This window comes from Columba livia, chromosome 12 (genome assembly GCF_036013475.1).
Source record: "Columba livia isolate bColLiv1 breed racing homer chromosome 12, bColLiv1.pat.W.v2, whole genome shotgun sequence".
Classification (NCBI taxonomy): domain Eukaryota; kingdom Metazoa; phylum Chordata; class Aves; order Columbiformes; family Columbidae; genus Columba; species Columba livia.
Window position 1 is genome coordinate 15,332,601 of NC_088613.1, and position 13,191 is coordinate 15,345,791.

Genomic DNA, 13,191 nt, shown 5'->3' on the forward strand with positions numbered 1-13,191 from the left:
GGGAAAAAAGAAGTAAGTCAGTAACTGTGAGTACTGCTGTCTGCTGGATACCAGTTTCCTGACCTCCTTTCCTGATCTCTGGCCTCTGTAGGTCACCTTACTGTGAGCAATATGGAAGGACTTCCCCTCCAGCCACTAAACTAAAGGTACACGAAACATGAGCCCTGCTTCTTCATGTAAGTATATGGAGCCCCTAGCACCAAATGTTCCAACTGTGCTTTGTATATTCTTTTCATGCTCTCTCTTTGGCAGAACACAGCCTAATAGTACTTTATACGACTTACAGGTATCCCTGGAAGACCTGGAAATCCTGGGTCGCCCTTCTGTCCTGGCAGCAATGATGTAATTATTTCACCTGCTTCACCCTAGAAAAAAAAGAGCTGACTTTAACTAATAGCATATTTTACAATTCTTTATCACCATTCTGACTCTAAAGTACACACGGTGGCTCCTAAGCCTTTGAGAAACTCAGTGTTAACCTATACCCTAGCAGTACTTTTTAATATAAGTACTAGATTCTCCAAGAATAACTCTTTTTAGGAGAGATCAGGACTCTTTAAATGGCTAAACACTACCAACTATTAAAAGCTCTCTTTTTATATGTATGAATATATCAGCATAAATTCCAAAAGATTATGGGACTGAAATACAAATGCTTCACAAAAGAAACAGACATTCTAGTTCCACGTGAAAACAGTGGAGAGGACACAAAAGAAAAAAGGCTCATTCAGCTTTTTCCAACATCCCGCCTCGTGAGATTAATGCTGAGTATGCTGTTATAATAGTCATGCTTCATGTTCTATACTGAAGCACAGTTTGTTATTGATTTCAGGGAAGATCTTTATTTTAAAAGTATATATTCTGATCAGTTTGCCTTTTAATATTTTTAAAACAATTGGGAAGAAAAGGAGCTGAGAAAAGCAATTCAGCTTAATAGTCACAATTTCCCAGTACCAGTGTTATGCGGTCCTCTCAGATGTTTATTTGAGTAATTCTGTGGGTCAAGTTTCTTTCAAATAGGTTTGATCCAAAATTGATGTTTTGGCCCATGCTGAAATAGGTCAAAGATACAACAAACACCCCCTTAAAAATAAAAGGAGTCCTTAAGGTCCAAAATCAGATTTTGAGACTATTTACATTAGGAGAAAAAGCCATCTACGTGACAATCTATACAGTAGAAAGCACAGTTCCATAAAGAACATAAGATGTTGCACTAATCTCTTCATTGGCTATTTTAAGTTATTATTGCTTAGCCTCTAGTAGTGTTCCCGAGCATGCACAGGTAGATCGCCGATGCATTTGGGTTTTCATAGGCATTTTGCTAACTTGGTACCTCACAACACAGACACCGTCCCTCACACCCCCAAGGAAACCAGCTTCAGAAAATAGTCTACTACTTCTGGAACTACCGACAAAAACTGAGTAAAGCTACTGCAGATTTTCCAGTTAGTCGCACTGGAGTGGCCCAGAAACACTAAGCTTTCTGCAGAATGTCACTCCAGAATCCAGTGGATGCACATGGTCTTGCATAAAAGCAAGCAGGTTTCTCATGCCAGATCACACTGCACACCCATGCCTGGTTAGTACAGAACACTCACCTTCATACCTGGCAGACCAGGGGGTCCCTTTGTTTAAAAGAAACAAAAAATAAAAGAAAGATCAATAGAAATTAATTATTGGTATGTTATTTGCAAACCACTAATCAGACCGACATCATCAGGTAAGCATTAAATATAGAAATCTAAAAAAAAATATATTAAACAGGACAAAATGCTTTATTTCATGATCTTTAGAATCAAACAGAAGAATTTGAGAAATACTTTCACAGTGAATGTTGAGCATTAAAGGGACTACTTCCATTTCCTAGCAATTTATGTCTTTATTGCCTCCTATTATCCATCCTGTCTACAACCCTTCTTTCTGTTTGTACTTCGGTTCTGATAGTCACTTTGCTGTACCTCATATTTCATAATGAAAACACTCTACACTGTCCCTTTTTTCTGCCCCGTTAATCACCAGTAAGACTCTTTAGATGTACCTGATGACAGTATCAAGATCATACTTCTCAGACACATATGCATGTATTTGTATTTCTCTGCAGGAGGCAAAGTGTCTCAGCACAATAATTCAAAGGGTTTTTTATTAGCACGTGCACGGCACGCAGCGGAAAAACTCTTACTGGACATCTGAGCGATAAAAAAATTAATATATTCTTATTTATTAAAAGAACAACTGCAAAAAGAGGCTGATGTTTATCTATCTTTCACAGATTTAAGTAGATGTCTTTCCGTAGATTACAGGTCTGGATCTGGAAATTGTTTACTTACAGGAGGCCCTTGTAAACCAGGAAAACCTGGACTGCCTGGGAATCCACGCTCTCCCTTGGGGATGAAGAAAATTATTAGCCAAAACACAACATAACAAAAACAGATAAATTTTGACCCAAAAGTCCAATTTCTTGGTTAGCTTATGACTCCAGAGTAGCAAATTGTATAGCAACAAGCTATAGGGTAGTTTGTTAAATCTCACAACTGACTGAAAGAGAACTTTCCACATTTAGATATTTCCACACACTTCCAGGCATAGTACAATACTACAGAGATGGAAAACACACATAGTGCTACACAAGATCAACTTCTCTTATGGAAAGACCATAATGTGAAGCTAGGCAAAATGTTAGAATGAAAATGACTCCTCCTAACAGGGATACTGAATCAGTATTTTCAATGCAATATTATTAAAAATTAATAATCAAAAAAGTCCCACTGTTATGTAATGAGTTTTTATTAGTAGCAAGAATTTTCTACAAAGACGAGATACTATGATCTAATTACTAGATGCTCCACTCAGTTGTTAACTAAAAAATCAAGGATTAGAACAGGGAATTTAACAATACTGGCTACATAGTACAGATGTTGTGTCCTAGTGCTGGCGATTTCTGGCAAAACTTGAGTTTTAAGTACCAGACTATGATCCCTTCTCTCAGACACATGTGTAGTCTGAATTATCCTGGAATTACCTGCACAACTCAGTAACAGCAAGTACTGATGCACATAATAAACTAAACCTATTGGCTACAGCCAGGAGAATAAGAGCTCTTTATCATATTATTGTTGCATTATTAAGAATTTTAAAGGGATTCCACCTTTGTTCCATTGCATCCTGGGATACCCTGAGGTCCTGGTGGCCCATCTTGTCCTGGTAATCCCTTTAAAGAGGAAAAGAAGGAAGAAGAGTTAGCTTGTAGGATTCTCTTCTAGGCCTGAAAGACAAAAGGGAACAGATTTCTATCTATACAGCCCATTCCTACTCACAGGAAGTCCTGGTGTTCCTGGAAATCCTGGAAGCCCTGGTGGTCCCTAGAAGGAGATTAACCACATACGTTTTAAACAGTGTGATATGAACTGATGGGCAAATGAATTTACCACGATGTTACTAAATGTAACCTATTTGTGCATATATAAGTAAAGAAAAACAGACATTCTTCCCAGAAAGGGCTGTTGGGCATTGGAACAGGCTGCCCAGGGAAATGGTGGAGTCACCATCCCTGGAGAAGAGGTTCTTAGAGACATGGTTTAGTACTAGAGTTAGGTTAGGTTATAATTGGACTCTAGGATCCTGAGGGTCTCTTCCAACTGAAACGGTTCTATGATTTTATGAGATATCTGAATCACCTGTAAAAAAAAAAAAAGAATGGCATGCAGGACAGCCATCAAGGTTCTTACCCTTCTTTCAGGGAAATATCAACAAAAACACAGAGAAAACAATGCAGAACAATTAAAGTAATCGTATGTAGATACACAGAGAAAATAAATGAACACTCATGGTGTGGAGAATGGATGTGTCCCAATTAAATCAGAGATGCATCAATTGTCACTAGCTGAGGGATCTGACAAAAAGAAAAAGCAAAAGCACAAAACCTGTATCTACTTCAGAATAAACTGAAGCAAAGTTACTGGCACTTGTTTAGGTCCCATATAGTAAAACAGACCAAATAATTATTTGAGCTATTCTCTTGAATGAATTTATGAAAGTAATACCAGCAATACGTAAGATTGTGTTACTTATGGAATCTTATGTTACCAGTAACAAGTAATACAATCTCTTCTAGCTAGAAGGTAAATCACTCTTCATATTTAAGGTTTTTCCACCACAGATCACCATTTCTGCGAGGACCCACTCAATGCCTGGCAGTCTTTATCCACAATCCCCATATGTCACCCTGAAACCGCATCAATACTCACTCTGATTCCTTTGGGTCCAATAGGCCCTGGAAGTCCATCATCACCCTAAAAAAAAAACCAACACAACAAAAACCAACAACCAACCAACAATAAAACCCACCCTCAAGTTTGCAATCTGCCATTCTATCAAATTAAACTGTAAGCATGAAAAATATTTCTTTAACGTGTTTATAGTAAGTGGACTAAAAGTTGTATTAGTTGTCATTTCGTGAGTAAAAGGGTGCAAAATTATTTTAATCTGGGAGTTGGACTTCTAATTGAAAAGTATTTGTTACAGCTGATAAACCATGACTTAGAGGAAATGTTTTTAAAAAGGATCAAGGATATTTAAGATTGCATATAAGCAGATACCTGTCACGTGTTTTCACCAACCATCCTACAGTGACCTCTCGTGGGCAAAACAAGAGATACGAGATACAAGATTAAATGTGAACGATACTGCACTATTATTATTTTGTATTACGATAATTAAGAACTTCATATCAAAATCTTGAGAAGAAAAGGCATTTAGGGAATAAAAACATAATTATAATTTCATGCCCAAGACCTCTCTGTTTGTTGTTTCATTCTTGCTATATCCAATTAATCTTTTAGTGTAGACTCATTCTTTTCTCATCCACTTCTTGTTTTTTTTCTTTATTTCTTTTTGATGTGATTCTGTTAGTTTACACAGTGAGCATTTGCAAAAGAAGTAGCAAATTCTGGATAACCTTGTGTATATTAAACACTGATGCATTCAGAGGAAGCCTTTCAACTTTTTAATACTATAGTACACCATCTAACCATAATGATGTAAATTGGTAGCAAATAAAAATAAACTGAAACTCTCCAGGGAAAGCAAGGAACATTCCTCAGTTGCCCGTGCAATACCTAGTGAGGGGACACAAGTGCCCATGTAGCATTTTTGGGCACATGTGTAGTGAAGAATAGGAAACTTAGATGAATCTTTTTCCTTTAGTTGACTGTTCAGATCAACCAACCAAAAAACCTGTGTCATATCCCAACATCTGAAGATTCTGACTGTTAAACCAATGGTAGTCAGGAGTTCTAGAGTGATTTAGGATCAGGCCTACAGGCAAGCTCACCCTACACAGCATTCTCATGCTGTTCCAGTGGATTGGTTCCTACCTTCGAGCCCCTAGGACCAGGTGGTCCTTCCGGTCCTGGAAATCCAGGCAAACCTGGCTGTCCTTCCAAGCCTGGGAATCCTCTTTCACCCTACAAAAAGAAGAGGTGGTGGTGGAAGTGTAACATGACAAATGCACAAGTTACAATATAGAAATTCAGAAAATGCATTATCTTTCTGGTTTTTGGTAGGAAGTAACCATAGAGACAAACTAACATGATGATTAAACATCTCACCTGCTTATCTACAGAAATTCCTGATCATACACATAGATTGCATTTAATTACACCACTTAAACAGGTTTCATAGGATGTTTATCCAGTATTTAAGCCACCTATTTACCAAAATAATTCAACCATCTGTTTCTCCTGTGCTGCCTTCTTGGTGGAGGAATGGGATGGAGATCCATGCAGCACCAAAGTCGCAAGGGTTATGGATGTGTTAGAAAACAGAAGCATCTGAGAATGGTCACATAGGAATTAGGGCTTCTCCCCCCAAAAAGGTGGTGGGATCAATAGCCCAGCTGCAGTGCATCTACACCAACACACGCAGCATGGGCAACAAACAGGAGGAGCTGGAAGCCACTGTGCAGCAGGAAAACTATTATATAGCTGCCATCATGGAAACATGGTGGGATGACTCACACAACTCGAGTGCAGCACTGGATGGCTATCAATTCTTCAGAAGGGACGGGCAACAAAGGAGAGGAAGTGGGACAGTGCGTCAGAGAGTGATGGTGATGATAGGGTCAAGTGTTTATGGGTAAAAATCAGGCCTGTCAGTCTGACCTCAGCACTGGGGAAGATCATGGAGCAGATAATCTTGAATGGCATCACACAGCACATACAAGACAACTAAGCAATCAGGCCCAGTCAGTATGTGTTTATGAAAGGCAAGTCCCACTTGACTAACCTGATCTCCTTCTATGACAAGGTGACCTGTCCCTGGATGAGGGAAAGGCTGTGCATGCTGTCTACCTAGACTTTAGTAAAGCCTTTGATGCTGTTTCCCACAGCATTCTGCTGAAGAAACTGACACCTCACAGCTTGGACAGGTGTACTCTTCGAAGGATAAAAAACTGGCTGGATGGCCAAGCCCAAAGAGCTGTGCAGAAAGGAGTTAAACCCAGTTGGCAAACAGTCACAATTCATGTTCCCCAGGGCTCAGTATTGGGGCCAGTTCTCTTTAATATCTCTGTCAATGATCTGGACGAGGGGATCAAGTGCACCCTCAGTAAGTTTGCAGATGACACCACATTGGCTGGGAGTGCTAATCTGCTGGAGGATAGGAAGACCATACAGAGGGATCCGGACCAGCTGGATCATTGGGCTGAGGCCAATTGTATGAGATTTAACAAGGCCAAGCAGTGGGTCCTGCACTTGGGTCACAACAACCCCAGGCAGCACTACAGGCTCAGGGCAGAGTGGCTGGAAAGTGCCTGGCAGAGGGGGATCTGGGGGTGTTGATTGACAGCAGCTGAACATGAGCCAGCAGTGTGCCCATGTGGTCAAAAGGCAAACAGCATCCCGGCTTGTATCAGGAATAGTGTGGCCAGCAGGACCAGGGCAGTGATCATCTCCCTGTACTGGGCACTGGTGAGGCTGGACCTTGAATCCTGTGTTCAGTTTTGGGCCCCTCACTACAATAAAGACATCAAGGGGTCAGAGAGAGTTCAGAAAAGGGCAATAAAGCTGGTGAAATGCCTGGAGCACAAGTCCCTCAACTGCCCCTCATAAAAACTGGGGTTGTTTAGCATGGAAAAAAAGGAGACTGAGGGGACAATTATCACTCTCTACAACTATCTGAAAGGAGATGGTAACAAGATTGCTGTCAGTCTCTTCTCCCAAATAGCAAGTGATAGGACAAGAGGAAATGGTCTCATGTCGCACCAAGGGCAGTTTAGGTCAGATATTAAGAAAATCTTCTTCATGGAAAGGGTTCACAAAAGCACTGGAACAGGCTGCTCAGGGAAGTGGTGGAGCCACCATCCCTGAAGGTGCTTAAGACATGTAGATGATGTGCTTAGGGACATGGTTTAGTGGTGGACTGGGCAGTGTCAGGTTAGTGGTTGGACTCCAGGATCCTAAAGGTCTTTTCCAACCTAAACAATCCTATGACTATAACAAACACTTTAACCACTAGGCTGGAGTTGTGCAAGCTTTTGCATGTTCTCTTTAAGCCACTCAATCCTGAATTTTTACTTTCTTGCACTGCTTCAGCAACAATGGCAGTAGTAGCTCCCACACCTATTATCTGGCAGTCTACCAGCTCTGGCACTCTAGGAACTTGGGAGGTCCTGCCTAGCTATTCTTAGGTGATAGAACCAAACCAGCAATCTCACATCTTCAAGGCAACAGTAGCAGAGATCTGAAGGCTGTGGATTGCAAACAGAACTATCTAAGCGCAGCCTGGAGCACAATATGCAAAAGGCAACATTAAGGCTTTACTCATTTCCCCTTTATTTGCTCTAAGCAGCTGTACACTGAGCATGACAGCAGTGTTACATCTCATTCTTAAATCCTGATTTTCTCATTGTACTGCTTATGTAGGTGCTCTGTATTCCACTGCTGGAAGCAGGAACTTGTGAGCTGTATTTAAAACATTTACAAGATGCTGAGATGTCAGAAAAAACTTCAGAGAAAGTAACAGGGCTTCTCTTCTTGCCTTCTGCTCCAATACGTGCTGGAAACATGAGGAAAATCTTTTAGATGAGAGATTAATGGCAGAATGCAAGCAAGAGCTGCACCTTTACAGAGAAAACAACCATACTTCATCCTACCTACACAGTGAGATTGAGAAGGATTCCTTGGATAGGAATGGTCAGCTTATTAACTGGTCTGCTAAAGTTGGTTTCCTCTTAATTAAAATATAAATATACTCCTCTTTTACTGTAGGTCACATACTGCACTCTCATACAGGATAGACATACTTTTTTCTCCCCTGTGGAAATGCTGAATTACATCCTAAATTGAGGCTAGCTTAAGTCTGACAGTCAGGGTGCAGACTGCTTTTACACACAAAGTGCCAGGCTGTACTGTCACATGGAGCCATACAGCTGGCATGCTACCTCATCTGAAAAATCAGGACTGGAGGAGTGTCTCTGTCTCCATCCAGGATATGAAAGGGTTAGAGTGTCCCTGAAGGACAGAGAATAAGGAATTTGGGAGTGCCTGAAAACACTACACAGAGACAGAATTTGGAGCAAGTTCTGGCAAGAACTGTGTTTGCACACTAAGGAGACACACCTGCATACAAGAGGCACGTCAGATGTGTCAGGTGCTAGCTAGGCTACCATGTCTGCTAATGTCACTCTGGCCACACTTCACGTTTTTGTTAGAGAAAGTAACATTGCAACTGGTTACTAGAACAGACATTCAGCAGAGGGTTGGCCTTATGTGTCATCTAAGGCTGAAGAACTGTTCTTTAAAATGCAGCTACTCTGAGGTCTCCTCTTTAAGTAGCCACAGAACTGGGAAGCCAAGGCATTTAAACTGAAAAAGAAACATAGAGGCCAAACAGTTCAGCAAGAAAAATAGAAGCAGTAACAGATGCTGCTAGTAAACTGCACTGTTGAAACTGAAAAGAGCACTTCCCAAGCCCACTTTGAAAGTGAGCAGCAACAATGAGAGCCTTGGCATGAGCAAACTGTTGCCAGAGCAACTCCTGTGGAGTTTACTAGCAAATTACCCCCAAGGGTGAACAGATGATTTGAAGGACTTGCTTGGGAACAGCTGAGAGATTACAGCAGACACCTCCCAGGGGAACCATATCAAACTAATTACAGAGGAAAAAGCTGCACTATCATCACTATTTTTGATCAAAAAAATTGGATGGAGAAAGAAATGTGGGCAAGTTGGGTAGGGGGAGAAACTAAGCTGATCCAGCTCTCTGGAATAGTGTCTTCTAGTTCAATGGTGTATAGAGGGATTTCACAAGCGAGAACAGTTTTCAGACATTGTTCCTGCCTCCGGACTTTTCCTATTACACACGTTAGATATACTATACTGTTTTCATGAAGATTCGCATGCTACAAATTTGCCAGGAACAACTGCCTGCTGCTTGCAAGAACATGGCAAAACTGAAAAGACACTTTTTAAAAGTCTTCCCAAAAAGTCAGTGCCAAAAATGGACATTATATGATTGTGGATACAGTGGGATTGAAGTCCCTTGGTAGTGTGCAATGTATTTTCTTTTGTAAGATGAAATGGTTGAAGTTCGATGGTCACCAGAGTTGTAAACTTTTCAGAACACAGGGCCATATTAGTGCAGTTCAGGTCAACATTTACGAAGCACAGACACCAATAATGTAATTATTCTTGACAAAGTGATTAAAATCTGAAAATATTTAACTACTTTGCAATTTGCATTCAACATTGTAAAGAAAAGCTAAGCTTGGGTCACATCTGTGCTAAGTTTCACCATGATAAAGGCAGAAGGAAACAGGGATCAAGGGCATTCTGAGGGAATTATCTTCTGAGACTCAGAGTTCCAAGAATATACATCCAAAGAGTCCAAGAAGAAGATTTCTTCCTTTGTGAGGAGTATGGGGTTTTTTATCTGCCTACAAAGGCAAAATATCTTAAAAGCCTTCAGAGCTCAGATACTACAAGCTGTTCTTGCCATAAGCACAGGCACCAAGCTTGTACAAGATCCCATATTAGGAACGTGCAGCTCAGTTAAGTCTTTGGAGTTGTGTTCCTTACATTGTGATCAAACACAGTAGACTAAGCACCTTGTGAAGTTCTCCTTTAAAAAGCCATAGACTAGCCGTATTTAAAAACTAACACCTTCTTAATCAATTTAACTGAATCTGAATGGGTAGAACCCAATAATTCTGCTCACTGAAAATAGCAAAATATATCTGCAGTTATTTTGAGGGGAACAGTGTCCAAGGTGCTGTGAAAAACAGGGTCAGTCCCACCTTAAGCCACATTGATTCTATCACAGCAACACAAACAGCTGTGCTACAACATACCTTGCATGAAGAAACTCATCAGGCTCAAAAGTAACCTAGTTTACAAATAAACTTGTTTTCAGCAGGATCAGTTCACTGACAGCTCTAAACTTGGCCACACAGGTCCCAGAGGAGAAACCAGAAAACCTAGCTAAGGGAAGGTATGAAAGCCTGCTTCAGCAGCAGCAGGTACTGCCATTTAAAAGCAAAACCCACAGTCTTGGGGTACGTGCCCTCTTGGTGACTGAGATGCATGCAGCCTGCTTGCTGTAGCCCTTGGCTCTCAGTCTCCAACAGCTGGAGCAGCTGAGATCCAGCACCATGCCCTTCGTCTTCCCCAATCTCTGTCAAGCCAGTCTTACCAGTGTCTTTGGATCTTGTTTTCAGCTGAGGTAAAACCAGCCCAATAATCCACACGAAGCAGTTTCTAATAAAAACCAGTACAACTTGTGCAGTATCTGTTGTGTTTATTTCTTTAGCTAGCTTCACCCATGAACTAGCTTTTAAACATTAAAGTAGGTTAATCTCAAAAGTGTCAAGCAATATTTAAAACCCAATCATCATCCAGTTCCTTAAGTGAGAAGCAATTATACACTTCTCTTCCAGTTAAAGTGAGAACAATTCCTATAAGCACCCATATTAGCAGCTTAATAATTTACATCAGTTTTAATACTCTTACTGTAACAGCACACTAGTTCCCAGCTGCAACCAATTTTACTGAGTTCTCCACTAAATTACTCTTATTTCTTCATTATACTATTCTCAATATATTTGATTTTTACCCTGTCCATTTTATATTTAAGTTCATTAAGGTGGGCCTGAGCAGAGTTAGAAAACTTTAGTGTACAAATTTGTCAGCAATTGCACTATGGGCTTCCAAAAAAAATAGCTCACCGTGCTTTGATTCTCACTACTGATGCTATAGGGCTCATGGCAGAAGCAGAGTTAAACAAGAATCACTGGCAGCACATAAGCAGTTAAATAGGAGCTGTGGCTCCCCAAGGTAAGACAATATAGTTCTATTTGTTACAATTCAATTAGTATTACCTTTACCTGATCTGTTCAAATTTGGATATCCTGCAGGGAATGCCAGGGTGCTTAGGAAGAAGGCTACTTTTGAGTCCCAAAAGGAATGCACAAGGCTCTGCTAAGCTGAACAAAGCAGCACTTCTCAGTTGACTTAATTCAAATGGACAGCGACTTGGCTGAGGAAGCTGGTTGCTGGCCAGAAGTGAAACAGTGGAACAGAAGCGTGGGGCTCAGCTGCATGCACTTGACAAGGCTTTTCCTGCCTTCCCAGTACAGAACCAGGTCCTGTAAGCCTGGCTTCCAGTAGTTCTACAAGCCCATTGTCACATTCTCAATAGGAGAGTCAGAGAGCAGTGATTGTTTAAACAGCTCCTTGTCCAATACTCTCCATACACCAATTACGCAAGGAGCTATAGAGTTTGACTCCTGGTTCAGAGGTCACTGGAAAAGGAAGCATAAACACAAAATATCAAGTGTCAAATACAAAGTAAAAGCCTGAAGCTTCTTGTAGTAGCAGTTTACACTCAACTGGAATAAAGATAATATCTGCAAGAAAGCAGAGATGAAGACAGTATCAGGTTTGGAAACTTACATCAAACATGTATAAGTGGTAAAATGTGATGGATCAACCTAATCATCTTAAGATGGTCCTTGATGTCTTGTAGTAGCTCCAGACAAACTTCTTCTGGAGTCTTGTGGAAAAAAACTACACAAAACACCCAACAAAAAAAAAAAACCTACCCTAAAAACTAAACACACACCACAAACAAACGAAACTAAAAACAAAAAAACTCAACCACAACAGAAAATAAAGCCCCCCAAACCTCATAGCCCCCTTCCCCGCCAAAGAACTTTAAGAGAAGGCATTATGTGACAAAGAACTCCTGTGGTTCCTCAGAGCTGAACTACTGAATCCATCAATGCATCAAATACTGAGGGTTTTGTTATTATAGGGCAAATAACATAATGGGGTGTGTGCAGATATGATCAAACCAGTTCCACTAGTAAAATATTGTATTTAATATGGGCTTTTATTTTCATTGTTCCTTTACATAAAATGTACACGATCGTCCACGAGCTTCTAAAGGGCTACTTAAAAAAAACACACCAAAAAACATTACACACACACACACTCCCCCAACAAACACCAAAAAAACCTTTAGCATGCCTCAGAATTATGCAAGTTTACCTGGACAGCAACTTGCCTTATATCTATCAGCACACATCCCCCCTTCCCTAGGAGGACTTGGACATTAAAAAGAAAAAAAAAAAAAAAAAAAGAAATAAAAGTCTTAGCACAGAAGAAGCTCTTTTTTCTTTGTGTATTTTTTGGTTTTTATTTTATTTAAAGATTAAACTTTGATCAATGTGCAGCCTCCTGAGGATTTTCCAGGAAGATGCAGAACCATTATATAAGTATTTGGTCTGATGCTATGCTTGTTTTATTGGAGGCTTTTTTTCCTTCCCCAATTCCTTTTCACAAAAGGTTAGCAAGCTTCCCACTTGTATGCTCAGGACTTGCTATAGTTCACTGCAGAAAAGGCCAGAAGTTGGAAACTAAAAGCGGAAAAGTTTCCTCCGTGCAGCTCTCATTAAAAACTGCCTAGGACAGGGTGAAGGAGCAGAAACAAAACCCACAATACATGACACTTGAGACCTTCACCTTGGACAAGGCTCATATGCTCCAGCTGTTGACTATATTTGGACAAAAAGCTTCTTCTGACTCCAAACAGTCCCAAGATGTTCTTTATCAGACAAAGGTGATTATTTCCATTTCATTAAAAACGCTGAAGGACTCAAATGTATCAAAGTGAGTCACTGTTCCTGCATGTGTAACA

At 40.4% G+C, this 13,191-nt stretch overlaps 1 protein-coding gene across 3 annotated transcripts in view; it reads right to left on the minus strand.

Moving 5' to 3' along the window:
* Nucleotides 1-13,191, minus strand: part of COL4A5 (collagen type IV alpha 5 chain) — an 82,511-nt gene that overhangs the window by 45,854 nt on the left and 23,466 nt on the right. For all 3 annotated transcript variants that reach the window (XR_010475706.1, XM_065077909.1, XM_065077910.1), the window contains exons 3-9: nucleotides 5,373-5,462; nucleotides 4,245-4,289; nucleotides 3,315-3,359; nucleotides 3,146-3,208; nucleotides 2,328-2,381; nucleotides 1,599-1,625; nucleotides 285-365 (exon numbers count right to left, since the gene is read on the minus strand). Coding sequence is in view for 2 of the 3 variants with exons in the window: in XM_065077909.1 (XP_064933981.1) it covers nucleotides 285-365; nucleotides 1,599-1,625; nucleotides 2,328-2,381; nucleotides 3,146-3,208; nucleotides 3,315-3,359; nucleotides 4,245-4,289; nucleotides 5,373-5,462 (405 nt within the window). In the remaining variant the exon portion in view is untranslated. The remainder of the gene's footprint in view (nucleotides 1-284; nucleotides 366-1,598; nucleotides 1,626-2,327; nucleotides 2,382-3,145; nucleotides 3,209-3,314; nucleotides 3,360-4,244; nucleotides 4,290-5,372; nucleotides 5,463-13,191) is intronic.